The sequence below is a fragment of the Branchiostoma belcheri genome, unplaced genomic scaffold, assembly GCF_001625305.1.
Source record: "Branchiostoma belcheri isolate BF01 breed outbred unplaced genomic scaffold, Haploidv18h27 scaffold207, whole genome shotgun sequence".
NCBI lineage: Eukaryota > Metazoa > Chordata > Leptocardii > Amphioxiformes > Branchiostomatidae > Branchiostoma > Branchiostoma belcheri.
This window is the reverse complement of record NW_017803569.1, coordinates 100,972-119,515: the sequence shown is the minus strand read 5'-3', so window position 1 is coordinate 119,515 and position 18,544 is coordinate 100,972. Positions and strand designations below refer to the sequence as shown.

The window sequence follows — 18,544 nt, the reverse complement described above, 5'->3', positions numbered from 1 at the left end:
TATAACAAGCACCTGCTAACAGGTGGCTAATAATCCCATCATATTTCTTGGAGATCGTCAACATTATCCTCAGTCAATATCTGTATTACTGTATAAGATATTGGAATTTCACTGTCACAGTGCACTGAAATATTGTATACGGTGTCTTTCTGTACTGGTGAGTGGGAAAATGGTATGGATTGAATTGGATCATAAATACTTTATTTTATTTCAATCATTACTAAAACCAAATAATCCACATGCACATGCATGTATCACAAAATCAAATGAGAATTTGTTAATGTGTGTACAATGTACCTATTCGTAACTGATTTCAATGCCCATGTAATGTTTTCATCTTTATCCAGTGCTAAATTTTCATCTTTGCAATTGCATGTTGTCAGTCATAAAATAAGAATATGATTCATTACTTAAGTGTATTATGTTATTTATGTACACTGACAGTGGGTATTTCAGACTCATGCGTAAAACTTATAGTAAGGCCACACCAATTTAATTTGTTGGTTCTCGGATTCGCCTCTTCGTTTTTTTCTGATTTGCAAAAAAATTTGATTCTGGTCCTGAATCAACTGAAAAATGCAAAAGTTTTGCCCCCAACAGTTAAGGAAAGTCCTTTTCTTCCTAGCTGTTACAGTTTTTCCATCTATCATTGCAGTGGTTTGATTAAAAGTTCAAAATTCAATGTTTAAATTTTAACCCAGCCTTTTGTGTTGACTTCATGGCTCATTTCATAGCATTTAAGCCCATAATAGGATGCCTTAGATCTGTTTTTATTTTTATTTTTTTTCGCCCTGTCGCTTCATATTTTTTCTGAAAAAATCCGAGAACCAACAAATTGGTGTGGCCTAAAACTTAATTATAGTACCCCCGGTAGAAGATTTTCTCTGCATCCGTACAATATCTTCAGATGGATGGGTGTGACCCTCTTCACCTCTAACACTGATAGTGACAGTTGCTGTCAGAGATAAGAGACTAACAAATTCCTCACAGTCCAGTTCTGCAATCTTCTACGGGTAGTTTTTTTTCCAAGAGACGGTGATTTGCCGTGTTCGGTGGCTCCCGATCACGTCAAGAACTGATGGGACTCAGCCATTAGCAACGGATGGGTGAGTGCCCCTCCTGGCTAAGCCTGGCCTAGGAGTAGACGGATACACTTCAGACAGTTAGTGCTTCCTCTGGCTAAGGGAAATGTACTCTTAAAAGGATTCTGGACAGTTTTATGTAAGCCAGGGATGTTGGCTTTCAGAGGGAATTGTATCATACTTTCAGGGGAAGCTGCAGCGAAAGCAGTATTGAAGAAATGAAGTTTATCACAGGAATGGAAAAGTTAGAAATAGGAAGACTTCTGTGAGTTATAAGTTTCATCAGGTTGGTGTATACATGTATGTAAACAGTTCTTTGCTGCACAAACACATTTGGGGTTTACCTGCCAAAATTTCAGTAGTCCGTCTGCCTTTCTCAGTACTGAGTGAATGTGGCCCTTACATGTACAATGCTTTTGGCACAATATTGGGAATTTCCTCCTACACAACCGGTAATGTCTCTCACCTGGGCTTACGTTTCGATGTCAGTCAGACATATTCACCAGAGATTCTGACTGAAGTACTGCACCAAAAAATAAGGAGTCATCCGCACTTTGCTAGACCGGTGCAATACAGTGATGACAAAAGATCAAGACAAGGAACTAGAGATACAACATGTGATGAGGGCCCTCACACATTATGGCTACTCTCCATGGACGTTTAAGAAAGTGGAACAACAGAAGACAGCCCCAAAACCGAAGGAAAAGAGCAAGAAACAAAAGGATAAAGCAAGGGCTATGGTCTCCTTTTGGGTCTCCTAGTGGCTTTCCTCAGGACTGCAATATAACCTCCAGATTTCACATTTTATCTCAGTCTGTCTTACTATAACTGTAACAGATTGTAATAGTTAATAATAATATGATTTCTACCTCAAATCCAGATGGTGATTACTAGTATGCATGTCTAACCTTCATATAAATGATATTAATGTATATTAATAGTGCACCATATGGAAGGAAAGATTTGGTTGAGTAACAAGACCTTGAAATGTAATTTAAAAAAAAAAACTCTGCATCACACAAAATTTATGTATTTTCCTAAAATAAAATTTCTTGCTGGCGTCTGTCCTTGGTACTGATTTTGATAGCTGATGATCAGAAATCTTTTTGATTCTTTCATTTCCTAACTGAACAGTCAACATCATAGATAATGTTAACAGTCATATATTTCTAATGTCGGATGGCAGGACATACTATAATGATGTCAACATGCCTTTTGATAGAGCTCATCCCAACCATATTATCATGTCCTTGATTCTGATTAGTCACATTGGCACTCATTGGAAATAAAAGTAGTATGGTCTGTCCTTGGTACTGATTGGTCAAATTAGCCAACATTGTTAGCACATTTGCACAATCTGTTCTTCTTTCTAGTTGGTAGACTTTCAATGGGTAAAAATTAAACAAGGTATATGTCCCACAGCCTTTTAGGAGCCTTGGGGGCAGTTGGTTGTTGATCCACTGTGTCAGTAGGACATGGAATTACCTCCCCAACAAAAGTTAGATTCCCATTTTCACCTGTGTGGAGTGAAAGGAAAGTCATGTTTGTGCATTCCCAAGGATATGACATCTTATATAATCAGAAATCCTGGCCTCTCAACTCTTTATGTTGCATCTGCTAAGGCCACACTGATTTAATTTTATGGATAACATCTGAGCACACATTAATTTCAATCTGTTCTAGAAAAAGGCTCCTGGGTGCTATCCTCCATATTCCATGGTAGCCAGCAACAGTAGGGAAGCCGGTGGTAACTACAAACTTAAGGACGGTACCTAGGCTACTAAATGCTCCAAGGAACTTGAGGTACAGTGCCGACTCATAAATGCCGCAAAGGCCAGCATGTGCCGGCTTGTCGTAAAAATAACTAATATGTAACTTCACAATACCAGCTTTGTATTACTGTGGTTAAGCAGCGTTTTTTTGGGAGCTGGATTTTTTTAATTTGCCCGTGCGCACTAGTTTGGGGGTCTTCAGAGGATGTCATCCATAAAATCAAGTTAATGTGGCCTTACTCCAGGTCATTGAGGCCAAAACTCTCAATAGAAGCTTTAGGCCACAGCAATTTAATTTCTTGGTTAACGGATTCGCCCGCTTCGTTTTTTTCTGATTTGAAAATAAAAATAAAAATTCAGAATCAACTGCAAAATGCTTATATTTTGCCCTGAACAGTTGAAAACAGTCCTTTTCTTCCTAGTTGTTACAGTTATTCCATCTTCCAGTGGAGTGGTATCATTAAAAGTTCAAAATTCATTGTTTAAATTTTGAACCAGCCTGGTGTGTTGACTTCATGGCTTCTATCATACCATTTTTGGCCATAATAGGATCCCTAGGCCTGTTTTTATTTTTTTATTTTTTTCGCCCGCCCGCTCCATTATTTTTCTAGAAAAATCCGTTAACCAAGAAATTAAATTGGTGTGGCCTTAGGAAAAACAAACATCACTGTGTATAAGCTGTTTACCCTTGTGCATTTTACAGTTAATGGTAAGACATAAGGCATTCCTAAGTGCCTTTTAAAAATGTCTTAACTCCTAATAGATACGGATGACTCCCAAGTAGATGTAATTGTGATAATTGCGTCCCCACTGCTTGGTAAGTAAGATAATGGCCACCCTGGGAAACATGCATTACCCACAGATGAATGGTTTTGTTGCATTGATGTGAATGGAGTATTAGCTACTGAAGGTCTTAACATGCGTCTATGCATCCTTCATAGTGACAAGGACAGCATTAATTTGTCTGGGGAATGAGTCAGGATTTTTTTTCTAAACAGGGGAACAGGGGTGCTGCACTCTCTTATGTATTAGGCCACACCAAGTAATTTTTATGGATGACGTCCGCGCACACATTGATTTTGGCCTGTTCCCAGAAAAAAAAAATTCCACTTCCTATGACCAAAGAGTCATGGTGGTGCAGGAAATCGTAAGATTAAACGTAAAACCTGTAACACGAAATGGGTAAATGTGCACAAGAAACAGGGCAGGACAATAACTGCTGTTCCACTGATTTATTACAGTTTTCATGACTACTAAAAGAGTTGTTGGTTGTTACACTGTGTTCTCGCATTCAATTTGTGTCCTAACATTTGTCGTCTTTTAGTATATTTTAAATTTAGGCATCTTGTTTTTTTGGCCCTTCTTGTGTTTTCCTTTTTTTTTTGGCACTCCCACATTAGATTTAGGGTTTCCAGAGGACGTCATTCATAAAAATTACTTGGTATGGCCTGAACAGGGGAACAGGGTGCTACACCCTCTTACATTGTACATGTATTACCCATCAAGGCTGCTGCACTGTCTTATACTTGAGAGCAGATTCTGCTAAAAGTGGAAAATTCAGCCATCAATTACACTCACTTACACTATCCGTTTAACATCTCGTGGTCCCCGTTGCCGTAGAATGCCCTGTTTTCTAAATTCTATGACTCCACAATCGGTTGCTTCAATCTCAAGCTCAAGTACCATGACTCCTGAAACAAAATATTTACATGGGGATGTCCAGAAATATGTGTACATTGTGTGGTACATGTACATGTCTGTGTTCGCTTGTAACTCTGTCACTTCCACTATGAACATACACATGTACACGTACATTTTGTACATGTACATGTGGTATAGTGACATCTTTAATGGACTGTACATGTGTAGTCACAGTTGAGTTAGCATGGTAAAATGAGCACATGTCAATGTAAGTCAGCATCTCAGAACTTACATTATAACATTCTCACATCGGACCAGGGCTTTAAATACTACATGTACTTGCATATTGGAGCTGTACAGGTGTTTTTGAATGTCTGCACACTACCTCTACTCAATGTACGTGTGTAAATGTATAAATGCATGCATAGTACAAACCAAAAAAATTGGAACAATTTTGTGAATAGTATCCAATGTGACTCATACATCCTGATGCCTGAAAAAATAAATAAAAACAGAGCCTGAATTTTTTTTATTTTTTGCAAATCAGAAAAAATGAAGAATCTGTGAACCAACAAATTAAATTGGTATTGCAGGTTGATTTTGTCTGGTGCAGGTAACTCTAACTATTACCTGCACTAGTGAAGATACACAGTACTAGAAAGTATTTCCATCCAGCCCAGCTCTTTATAAAGATTATGATCAGCATGTCATTCGTACTTGTCTAGTTGTTACTGCAATTTTGGGAGTCCAAATCAAACGCTCAGCTGTCGTTAGATGTCAGCAGGATATGTCTGTTTTTAACGGTGAATTCCCACTGCTGACTTCTTCCTCCTTCCCACCCACTCTTCACAAGGCCTCTGGAGTTTAGCTATGAGTCACAGCCATTAGCTGATGCCAGAAAACATGTATCAGTTCAGGTTAATATGTTTGGTTTTATCCATAGAATCTTACTGGCCAACAAACCATTTAGTTTTTAGTAAGGCCACACCAATTTAATTTGTTGGTTCTCGGATTCGCCTCTTCATTTTTTTCTGATTTGCAAAAAAAAAAAAAATTCTGGTTCTGAATCATCTAAAAAATGCTCATATTTTGCTCAGAACAGTTGAGGAAAGTCCTTTTCTTCCTAGTTGTTACAGTTTTTCAATCTTTTAATGCAGTGGTTTGGTTAAAAGTTAAAAATTCATTGTTTAAATTTTATCCCAGCCTTTTGTGTTGACTTCATGGCTCCAATCGAAGCATTTGGGGCCATAATAGGATGCCTAGGCCTGTTTTTATTTTTATTTGTTTTTTCGCCCTGTCGCTTCATATTTTTCCTGAAAAAATCCGAGAACCAACAAATTAAATTGGTGTGGCCTAAGTAATCCTACTTCCTGGTAATTTGCCTCCTTGAGTTAAAGTAAGAAAACTTGGAAACAATTTGTAAGTATTATATGTAATGTTACCTTTGCCAAGAATGTTGTGTTAAACTTTTCAGTAGTTGATACTTTTGCCATTTTTATTTGTCTACTGTTTGTTTAAGGTTCTGTTGTACAATTGCAATTAGTCTTTAAAGCCCTTATATATATACAATGTATCAATCCTATAACAGATCATCATAACATTCTCTGCAAGAACACGCTTAGCCACCTCAACAGCAGAAAATCACCCTTTCTTCCTCAATAGTCCATCAGTCAAGAGAAAATTTCATGCTGACAGTTTCTTCCCCAGAACCACTTCACTGTGGAACAAGCTTCCCCGTGAATGTTTCACCGCTAATTACAACCTCCAACGGTTTAAATCAAGGGTGAACAAATATCTGACCACGCAGTCATCACTGTAACCCAAAACATGTAAGTGGCTCTCACGAGCCTTGTTTTGAGGTGAATTCTGAAGTAAAAAAAATAAAAAAAAATAAAACAAAGGATGAGATTTTGCAAATAAACTTTTATCAAACATGTATATTTAATGACCTGTGCATGAATGTAAATGCAGGACATACAAAAGGTTATTATAACATGATAGTGAATAGCTAAGCAATGGAAACATCATCACTCTTTACAGCTTACCAATAGCAATACTCAATGGACAATTCCAAGTGTATTTAGTGCTAACAGTGGGCTTGAGAAAAGATGCTGCAATTATACAGAAGACTCCAGTAGTTAGTTACAACCCCAAACTAAGACATTCCACAATTGCGTTATTATGGCGTCTGTCCTTGGTGCTGATTGGTCAGATCTTATAGTGTTTTTCTGTCCTTTTGGCTGGTGTGGTCTGGGACATCTTAAATCATGTTTACCAGATATAACATTAACATTGTACTGATGGTAAGGCATATACATATGCAAATGACGTATTAGTATATGGCTTGCTCTTGAATGTATTGATGTATTTCCATCCATATTTATTATTGACCAATCACTGACTCCGCTGGAGGAGTGATGATTATTTAGGCCACACCAATTTAATTTGTTGGTTCTCGGATTTTTTCAGAAAAAATATGAAGCGACAGGCCTAGGGCGAAAAAAAAAAATAAAAACAGGTCTAGGCATCCTAATTATAGGCTTAAATGGTACGAAATGAGCCATGAAGTCAACACAAAGGGCTGGGTTAAAATTTAAACATTGAATTTTGAACTTTTTATCAAACCACTGCAATGATAGATGAGAAAACTGTAACAAATAGGAAGAAAAGGACTTTCCTCAACTGTTGGGGGGCAAAACATGAGCATTTTTCACTTGATTCAGGAAAAGAATCAATTTTTTTTTTTTTGCAAATCAGAAAAAAACGAAGAGGCGAAATCCGAGAACCAACAAATTAAATTGGTGTGGCCTTATTCTCAGTTCTCCCAATCTTTTCTTGATTTACCTGAAAAAGATTAAAAAGTACAAAAAATTGTTGCCCATTGCTTAATGGTCCAGAATTTCCACTTTTGCTTATGCCAGGGCTGCTTTCTGTCATAGATTTTATCTCACTTGCACATCCTACATGAAGCTTGGTGACATGTTAAATGGACTAAGTGGTGAGGAGGAAAATTCAATTAACAGGCAAACCAGTCATCCACATCTCAACTGAAGCATGATGCTTCTCCAAGTAGACAGACGTAGTGCTTCCCACTGTCCTACTTATAATACGAACTCCTCAATAGTCTGTCTCCTGTTTGACTTTGAAGGCAGGGTAAGGTCTGTGGCATGGCTGGATGCAGCTTTGCTTGCTTTTTCTGCCAAGCACACTGTCACTGGGTCAATCGTAGTCTTGGGCTCTTTAACATGCAGTGGGTTGATTCCTTGAGGCTTATACATGAAGCTCCGCAATACACAGGGATGCTGACGTTATGTCCCTATCCAAAATTATGGATGTAACCCAAACCAGTCGTGCCAAACAGGGCTTGAACCCCCACCCTCCACAGAATCCACATATGCCACCACAGGGACATGCGTTTTGATGTAACTTAACCAAAATGTTAGATTTTGACAGAAACACATACAGTGTGGAAAATCATGTCATGTAATGATGTGACAGTAGCATATATCCTTTCAAAAATACCCTACATTAGAATATAGAATAAAAGCTACTACCCAACCATGTAAGAAGAGGATAGCCATCAATGTCAGACTGTAAATTCTGACTATTGAGGTGTTCTGAGCCCTCCCACTCATTTATCATCAAAAGATGTCTGGGGATTAGCTATAAGACACAGCCATTAGCTGATGTCACAAAACATCTATCTGCACAGTTTGCTTTCATCTTCCTGACCACAAAATCATGTCATCCTACCCACTGTCCTACTTACAAACTCCTCAATAGTCTGTCTCTTGTTTTAAGGCTGGGTAAGGTCTGTGGCATGGCTGGATGGTAAGTGAACAATCATGCATTCCATTCCTGCATTCCTTGTTTTCCAATGTTTTTCTTTCTTCTGCCATGTTCAACAAATAAAATTATTAAAGTGATATTATGTAGGATTTTCGCGCCAAAACTGAAAATACAAATAATTGAAATTTTCTCATCTAGATTGTCATTTTCGATAACTTTCAACATATTAGCGTCGCTATTTCGCCTTTTCTGCAACTCAGCGCAGCGCGAGAATAAGGTGCGCAAGGCCCAACGTATTTATTTGTGCCACAATAAATAGAATGTAAACAAACAACGGTTTTCGTTCGGAAATCTTCGGCAACTTCCGGCGCGTGTCTGGGTTCCATGGTTCGAACGCTTTCGAACGCTGGAGTTCGAAGCCGATTGACTTCAAATTTGCCAATTTTTGAACGGTCAGTACCTAATCTAAAATCCTCTTTTTGTATATACTTGAAAGTTATCATGTCACTTATAATATTCCATGTGGTAACCACATTCATATAGTTTCTCATACCAAGGAACGAAGTTTATGACATTACGCTAAATGTATCAAAATGTTGCGGAAACTCAGAATGGTGTGCGCCGGTAGCTACAACTGGGCTAAAATTTCGTCACCGCGATGTGTGCACCGTCGCGGTTTTCTTTGGGGCAAACCCGTTTGACCTAAAACTAAACAGGGGAATTTGGTATCGATGTAAAGGTGAAGATGTGGGCTATCACACTGTGGTATTAACTAATGGGATCCAGTTGGCCAGTAAAAAAAGATAAGCACAAATAAACTGACCAAAAATGCTAATGTTTGGAAGGCCATAACGATCGGTGTCATTTTGTAATGCACGAAATATCTACATTGTTGTACTAGGCAAGTCCTGTAGATATGAAAAAGTATAAACGTTACGTATGTCTAAGGTGTTTTTGTTGCACTATTGACAGTTGTCAAATCGTGACCGGCCATATGCCGTATTTTAGAGAATAATGTGCTCTACGGTGACCTGCGGTTCGGCTGGATTCGGGAATGCTCGGACGCGGTCGGATGTAAACAAACATGGCCGCGATCCGCGCTAGCGCCGCGGAGTGCGCAGTTTTCCGACGCGTATTTGCGGCGAAACGACGTTGATATGTTAATCCCCAAATGTCATCATGAAGTCAGGTAGGTGTAAAGAGCAAGAAAATGTGTAAAAGAAAGATTTCTAAAATAGTCAAAATTCTACATAATATAGCTTTAAGACAACAAGTAGGCAAGTATATCCTCAACTAATTTAACAGTGGTTTCAGTCCAATGGATTGATCTGTATTGATCAATATTGGTGTAATACCCAGTACATGTACAAGTCTACCACTTTTTCGTTGATTACCTTATTTTGTGTACAGATCGAGGTTTTCTGTTTGGTGTTAGCTTGAATGAGTTTTCTACATTGTACATGCTAGGCACGCCAGGGACACTGACAGGAAGATAGCTCAAAGCTCCCAGAAAAGGTTATCACATTTCCTCTCTTTAATTTTCTATATTTGTGCCTATTGCCTTATGGAAGCCATCAAGATTATATCAGAGAGAATCATTAAGAAATTCACAATATTGAATAAAACTGTCATGAAATTCACTAAACTATTTGACTTCTTGTTAATGCCATGCATTGGATGAAGAGTGGAGAGAAACTGCTGTTTCACACAACCATGATTTAGAGGCCAAATCTGCACAACTGTGTTCTGAGCCTCTGCTGGTCACCTCTGTTTTCCTTTATCCCATTTTTGCCAATGGAATAGCAGAATTCACTTTGTATCATGTACAAAGTTGTCTGTTTCCTGCATGCATACATAAATGTGTGCATCGAGGGAAATACAACACGAGTAGGAATACACTCTACTTTTAGATATTCTCATTAAGTGGGAGGGGATGTAGATTACCGTCGACTGGATGTAAAGCAGTTTTCGGAGATGATGCCATCACTGTCCCCGGTAATTTGATTCCGTACCGTCCCAGGGAGGACCACCGTCTGTCTCCCCCTTCCCGGTTAGTGCCGACCCTGATTGATTGTAATGGAATCTGCGGAACAGACCACAAAAGATTGATTTCGCCGGGGGAGCCGTATTGGGTCAACTATCGGCACCACACCTCGCTGATCTGATTTCAAGTTGACGACGTGACGTCAGCACTCGCCGCAAAATTGAATTGGAACGTTAACCTAAATACACAGAAGGAAAAAGTTTCTGGGTTGGAGTCGGCCTCATTAGATTTGTGTAATGATGAGGAGTCGAGGGTTTAGCCACACGAGGTTGTCTACATGAACTCCAGTCAGTCAGACGGTTCAGTCTGATGGCATTACTTTACCGGCTTGTGCTTCTCAATCACATCCTATGAATACTGGAAACTCATTTAGGGAATTCCGAAACACATGAAAGTTTAAATCTAAGAGACTGCATTTTAAAGCTCTAATGACATAAATTTGTACATAGTTTGCCACATACATATATCCTGAAAGTAGGATGACTTTTTTGATTATACATTTTCATGTGTTTAGCTTTGTTCGATCTTAGTTGTGTTGTAGACCATACAAATGTCCCTGTACTTTTTGTTGTACAGATTCATATTTTTTTAAGTTTGCCGCAGTTAGATAGTGCAGCAAGGTAAATCTCAAGAGTTTAAGGTGTTTTTTTTGTAAATTTGGGTTGAAACAACCACTATATAAAATACAGAGTGTACAAAATGTAAACTGAATATGTTTGGTCTTGTCCTTGTATATTCTTACACATTAATAATCATAACCAAAATTGTCTTGAATGGGTTTAAAATTCATACATGTAGTGTGTTGAATTAAGTGTGTGCACATGCATGGATGCTATTAGTATTAGGTTAACAACAAAATTGTTACCTGTCATTCTTTCATTGAGTAATTTGTTTTGCAAAAAGTATATTAGTTCTTTGTGTACTTCAGTAGCTAAGTTAGAAAAAAAACTAATGATACTACCGGTTTAGTAATACTCATTTTGGACACTAGATGGTTCAGGGGTACTAAATTTGCTTTTCCTTTTTTTTTTAGAAAAGATGACATGTTCATAATACTTATTACTCTTTCCCATTATAGTTTAAGTTTACGGTTAGGATTGTGCATTAATTTGTAAGGATTGACAAGTAAATGATTTTTTTTAAATGATCCAAATTCTATTGTTTTAGTTAAGACAGTTTTAGTCTTGAGAAAAAGTTTCAAATTTGCTAGGGGTATGCATGATACTTAGTAGTTTTGTTGAATTAACAATGTCATGAAAAACTGTAAGCTATGATAGGAGCCATGACGTCAACACAAAAGGTTGGGTTAATATTTAAACAATGAATTTTGACTTTTAATCAAACAACTGCGTCGATGGAAAAACTGTAACAACTAGGAAGAAAAGGATCTTCCTCAACTGTTGGGGGCAAAATATGAGCATATTTGAGTTGATTCAGAAAGAGGCGAATCTGAAAACCAACAAATTTAATTGGTATGGCTCTATTTTGTATTAATTTTTCTGCTACAAAATGAAATCTTGCCTCTTGCTGAACAGGTGTGTACCAATAACAGAGTCGAGTGTGATCATCGCGATCTCCTCTCCGCATCGCAGAGAAGGTCTGGAGGCCGTCAGATACGCCATCGACACGTTAAAAGCAACCGTCCCGATATGGAAGAAGGTAAGAGGGACAGACGTGTCTCCAGTAGATACGTGTGAAGGATGGATTAGATAGAGTCACGAACCTTGTGGATAGGATGGTTGAGATACATGTAAAATCTAAAGGTTCTGACGATTTCTGTCCTAATACCATTATTGTGGAGGCCAATTTTATAATGAATATCATCCGATGCTACTCAATCGTTCCTGTTCTTCCGATAAAATGCTGCCTGGAACAGTTATGTGTCACTGAGTGTTTCCGTGACATACTCTCGAAATTAAAACACAGGAAATGCCATTTTTGGAAGTTTTAATTTTCAAAATTTTCCAGGGGACATGCCCCTGGATCCACTTTGAAGCTCTTGCCTGCAGCGCTCACTGGTCCCTCAGATAGTCAGAAGAACCCCTCAAGCAAAATCCTGGCTGTGTGCATGTGTCCTTACTAAGTACCCCTAAGCTACACATGTATGCCCTCAGTTCAACCTCGGAGATTCACCTTGAAGATCAATACCAGCCTAATTCAGGGTCGGTCACCTTTCCCCTGGGGGTCGTGTGCCGCACAGATGAGATTTTACTCCACCTTGACCTTGGTACTTTGTTTCAGACGGCGTACAAATGTTCCCAGAATAAAACTGTGCACGACCTGCAAATAACTCTCCATGATTGGACGGCTAGTACCCGTATACTCCCACACTACAACATTTCCAGGTGTAGCAGGTCAGAACGTACCCCTCGAAAATGTACCCGGGAATGTGGCGTTCCCAGAAGTCAGTGCCAAGTAGGACTGCGGAAAACGTAAATTGATAGCTGAATGTTAACTCCCTTCACGGGCTATAAATCTTCTGAGAAAGCGTTTAGAATGCTTTTTGTGAAATACACTGTAGCAGTCACCGTTGTTGTCACCGGTAACAAAATGACTTTTATCAGGTTCAAACAGCAGTGGGCATGAAACACCTGGGGAGTTTTGTGTTAGCTGCAGGTTACGTGAAAGGCAGGCCATGACTGTATCATTTTTAACAATGTGTTGTAGTTAGCCGTTTGTTCATTTTGGCAGCAGGCACTCGATTTACGGTTCAATGTTCTGATGTGTATGTAAGGCCAAGGTCCTGGAAGTCACAATGTGCACACGAGTAGCATGCCAATGTGTGACCTCTTTCCCCCTAAACATTCAGCAACATTTCAATCTGTTCAGATTTTGCTCCTCTTTGCCAGTCTTCCCGAAACTAGTCAAAAATAAGCTCCCTAAGGCCAGACTGCGGGAATATTCAATGCAGAACAATTTGTTTAGTTCCTTATTGCCAGTCTCTGCGTAGACCTCAGAGCTGTCTTGTTTCAGAAAAATTAATAGCTTTAGAGACCATGGAGAGGCACAGGTGGGCCTAGAATTATCACAGAGGTAGCATGGATGGATGTACAGGTACATACGAAGCAGCAACTACAAATTCCCACTTTCCCCAGTGATAGCTTATTTTTGTTATCAAGAGAGGCCTTTCCACTATCCCCAATGCCATTTATTTTCCAGAGCAAAGCATTATCACTGTGCCATGATGAAGGAAGCAGGTACATTTGGTACACATTGAACTACGGTGTGGCAGACAATCATTTTACCTTTGCCAAGAAGTGATAGTTTACCGAAGGAAAACATATTGTTTTTGCTCTGTTTCCTCTTCCTCCTCCTCTCGAAACCAAAAAAGTCAATGACCTGAACCAGACTGTCTGTTACCATGGTAACTAGTGTTGGGTTACGCCATGTTGCAATTTTTATAGCAGGAGGGATTTAGACTCCTGTCTGACCATATAGTATGTACGTACATGAATGTGTTTGAGTAAGAATTAACAGATATAAAGCAGACCATATGCGAACAAGGTATGATAATAAACATTATGCATTTTCTTTTTAAATGTTGCCTTTCTAGTTGCAGTTCAATTTGTGGTTTAACAGCATAATAAAATTTGGAAGGTAAAAGTTACTAAAACAATCAACAAAGGACAGTTGGATCAAGGGCCTACTAGCAGATTTTTATGGAACTGCAGGCATGTTTTTGTCAGATTAGGCCTGTCATTACTCAATGTTTTTGTTTTGTCACAGGAACTTTATGAAGAAGGAGAGCCTAGTTGGAAGGAAAACAAAGAGTGCAGTTGGTCAGCCTAGAGGTCATTCAAGAATTTCACATTTAGTCATTAGATCAAGAAATCATATATGACAAACTGTGTCATTTTTAACATCATTATCAATATGGGTGTTTCATTGCATATCAGGATATGGGAGAAAATTACACGTTTGAAACCTGATCATGAATTGAATGAATTTTTATTATTCATCCAGCAGACATATATATACATTTTGTATTATTCTGAAATTTGTTGAATTTACCATGTATTTGGTACATTGTGTATTATAGCTCAGTCTGTAGTTTTAATATTTATACATACAGGGTCATACGCGCATCACCAGTTATTAAGTTATAAACCTAAGTTTAGTTTATCCAATAGAAATATGACTGTGCTTATTGGTTTCTAGAAAATGCTTTGGGCAGTTGGCATGAACATGTACAAATGTACATGTAGTTGCTTGGGCCTTGTGTAGCAATTACTACTAGCATACATGTACATGTATGATTAGAGACTCCAGGGATGGTTATAATCAAGTTACCAAGGAACACACATATGATTGGACATTGTATAGTACTCAGTATGTCTGTCATTACAGTTGAGTGTAACTGGGACTTTTGATTGACCTTGACTCTTGTGGCCAATCAGAAATCTCAGCCACACACAATTGTCTGATCTATATTATACTAATGGGTGAAAGGTCATGTATGCAGAGGTTCAATGACAAACATTATGTCTGCAGTTACACTGTAGTAATTTGGCATTATGCATCATTTGCATACTTAGTTATGGTAAATCACTTTATGTTCGCGGCACCAAAAGTTCGCGGTCCAAGAAAAATGGACATGTTCACAGAACTATGCATTCGCAGTGGCATCAGGTGCAAGAAAAGAAACTTAAGTTGAAGAATTATTTGTTCAAGGAAAATGATAAGTTCCTGGTACAGAAGTTACTGTGAAAACTGCGATGAATATTAATGATTTACAGTATTGGCTGTACTAAGGGCACACATATCTAATGTTTGATTTTTAGATATTAAATATGCTGAAGTGGAAAAACAGATCCCGAGGGCCAGATTTGTGCCCAAGTTGGTACATTCCGTTTTGGGGAGTGAATAAAATCAGATCCAAGTTTGCCTCTCTTCAAGTTTTTATCACACCCTTTTGCTAAATTTTCACTTTGAAATACCCAATTGAACTGGAAGGAAATGAATTCAATATGTTCTGACCTGAACAAGCAATTTTTTTCCAATTTACGCACACACATATATATATTAGAGAGATCTCAATACACCGTAGTCATCTGTTGTTACCACACTGACTTGGTAACATAATAGATAAAGGGATTTTACATGGCAAGTCTGTTTCCCCAGACTGTTGCATAAACATACTGCCACTTAAACTACTGGTGGCTATTAGTCTCAACGGGTTTGATTTTATATAAAATGAGTAGGTTGACAGTTACTAGTACTAGAATATCAGAAAGTGTGGGATGTTCAGTTCATATCAGTACACGATTGTAAAAAGCATATTGATTGAGGCTGTCTGCGGTCGGGATGTGAAATGAGGACACACAAGAAAAATCTATAGTACAGACTGAAGCGAAGTTTGCTTGCCTGTGGCTATTGACCTGTGTAATATATACCCCATTCCACGCTAGTTTTCCTCAACTTCTTCAAGTTCAACTGCAGCGGGAATCAATATTACGGGAAGTGCAATAATTGGGTTTTACAAAGTGTCAGGTGATGTATGGTCTGGGTTTATTACCTTCGTCACAGTCACAGAGTCACGACCGTCTGTGGAACGCGTAGGACGAGATTGAACCTGGCTGTACGCGGGCTCGGTGTTATCACCCTCACTCAGGTCCAGATGTTTGGAAAAAGACAAAGCGGAATGTAGAAGATCTATTATAATTTATAATAGCGAATGTATGACAATTTTGTTAATGGAATTGTGAAAATAGTGTAAATCTTCATGTGTACATGTAGGGTTATTACTGTAGTTCCTGTCAAATTGTGATAGTTATATTGTATGCATGATGATGATGTATAACTTTATGTAATGTTTTGTTTTCATCGCAGCCATATAAGATATCAACCATCATAATAATTGTATCAAGATTATTTTTGCTTTGTACCATTATAAATGTACATTGTACATTTATGTTGATTTTTATCAAAGTGACAAAATCTTGCATGACCATGCCCATTTAAATTTGGCCAGAGTATGTATCATGCATGTACACAATGTAGATGTTGAAAAGAAGGTTGTTGGATTTTGAACTTTTCTTTCGTTAAATCTTTCAATAAAAATCCTTTGAAAACACAGTAATACTATAGCCAATGTCATCAATTATAAAGTTGCTTCTAGAATGGCTTCATGGGTTGGTACATTGCATGCGTAAAAGCAATGTACAAATGTATGGCTGGTACCATAAAAACGTGCGTGTACAATATGTAGCTTGTTTTGGGGTAATGTTATTGTATTGCCTGAAGTATATGAAATGATGAGGAAAATCTTCTATCAGAAATGGGAATATCTGACAGACTTTATCATCAAGAATATTTTGGGTTTTGCCCCCTGACCCCTCCCCCCCAAAAAAATAGCATGCCTTCAACCCTAACTGTCCTTGGGCCTGTCATGATCAGTGCTGGGTGATTACACTCTGTACCATTCTGACTAGCTGGGAGGGTTAGATTATGTAAAACAGACCAACCCAGTTTGGACTGATTTGATTTCAGGTGTCGTTCAATCCTATTACTACTCAATCATGACATGGCATGTATCAAATTGCACAATCAGTTTGCCATCATATCATTACACTTACACGTATATGATTATAAATTGCCATTAAAATGGCATCAGCCACAAATGATTAAATCACTGCATTTTACTATTTTTTTCAATGTCAACATGTAATATGCAATTATTATAATGTATTTGGCATAATTATATCAATGGTGAAAAAACCTTAGCCATGTCATCAAAGATTTGCATCAATATTTCCAAACTGATCGACATATTTGCTGCATTTTTTTCATTAAAGAAAACCTTTGGAGAATTTCTAATTCATCATTTTCCATTGGTGAATACTAAATGTACATGTAGTATTTGTAGACTCATTTTGTATTTATATTATACCCTTATTCAGAAAAACTGTTGAATGATAAGCTTTATTGATGTATGCGTTTAACAGACCCCAACATCAATTATTAACACATTTAGGATTTGACCTTCACAACAAGGTATCCAAAAGGTCAGGTCATAAATCAGCTGTGAAACTGGCTAGACGTGACTCAGAGCCCCCTACCTGCCAGTACTATATTGCAGGGATTCCATGATGTCACGTGAGGTTAAATACTAAATGGAAGGGTTTACATGTTGAAGGTATTCCCAGGGTTGTTCAAAAGAAACACAAAACACATGTAACGCTACATGTATGTAAAGGAAGAAGCTAGTACTGTGCGAGTCTCATGGTACAAAATTCAACAAGACATTGTCAAAAGGATTTGGAGAGGAATTCATTGTTACCTACAACCTAGAAGGGAAATGTTTTTGGTAGCATTTGTATATTTTAACATGGTTTAATTTTCATGGATGAATTTTCATGGAATTCGGCAGGTGAGTACATCAGATCTTGACCAGGTAAGAATGAAACAATATGAATGTTGCCCCGAGCAGCTTTCCTTTTGATTCAGAATTTCTGGACATGCTCTGGCCACATGAAGAATTATTGGGTACAATGTAGGTTAGGCCCCCTAATGATAACAAGTGTATTCATTTTGATGATTCTACATTTGTATATGAATAGCTTGATGACAGTTTTATTTTACACAGGGGATCCATTAATAACAGGACTGGTGATGTACATGACATACATGTACATTGTACATGTAATAATAACTAAGTCTGCATGCATGGTACACAACTAGCACTTCCTGGGAGAACATGTAGAATTAAGTTGAGACAGCTTCCCACTGCAGTACATATTTATGTCCCTAAAAATGAGTTTTCAGATGAAGAAATATTGCAAAGGTGGAAGAAATATTGATTTACTGTATTTCAGTATCCTGACAGTGCACTGATTAATAAGGCACTGTAAACTCAGTAAAATATTTTCATGTGGACTTCAAAGTAGGGGAGAGAGAGTTTTCATGGTATTTTAACTTCACAGTTCAAAGCAGTCTAATAATATGTTTAATTCAATATGATAATAATTTGTATGTAGTATAAAATTATGTAGAAATACATCAGTGGAAATGCATAATATTCATGGTGTCGTGATGTTGTGGTAAAGAAGACATTGTGAAAATAAAGTCACCATGAAAAATTTACAGTACAATCATGTTCTTAAAAAGATTGCTGCTTAAGCTACAGGTGAACTACACTGTAGTGTACATTGTATGTTCAGGGTTTGGGTTTCTCAGGTTGCCAGGTGGGCAACCTACATGTACATTGTACATGTAAG

At 38.0% G+C, this 18,544-nt stretch overlaps 1 protein-coding gene across 1 annotated transcript in view; it reads left to right on the top strand.

Annotated features, from left to right (window-relative positions):
• LOC109469552 (molybdopterin synthase catalytic subunit-like) overlaps window positions 1–16,407 on the top strand; it is a 50,295-nt gene extending 33,888 nt beyond the window's left edge. The window contains exons 7-8 of the mRNA XM_019768084.1: window positions 11,864–11,987; window positions 14,055–16,407. Of these exons, the coding sequence (XP_019623643.1) occupies window positions 11,864–11,987; window positions 14,055–14,117 (187 nt within the window). The 3' untranslated portion in view covers window positions 14,118–16,407. The remainder of the gene's footprint in view (window positions 1–11,863; window positions 11,988–14,054) is intronic.
• The last annotated feature ends 2,137 nt before the right edge of the window (window positions 16,408–18,544 follow it).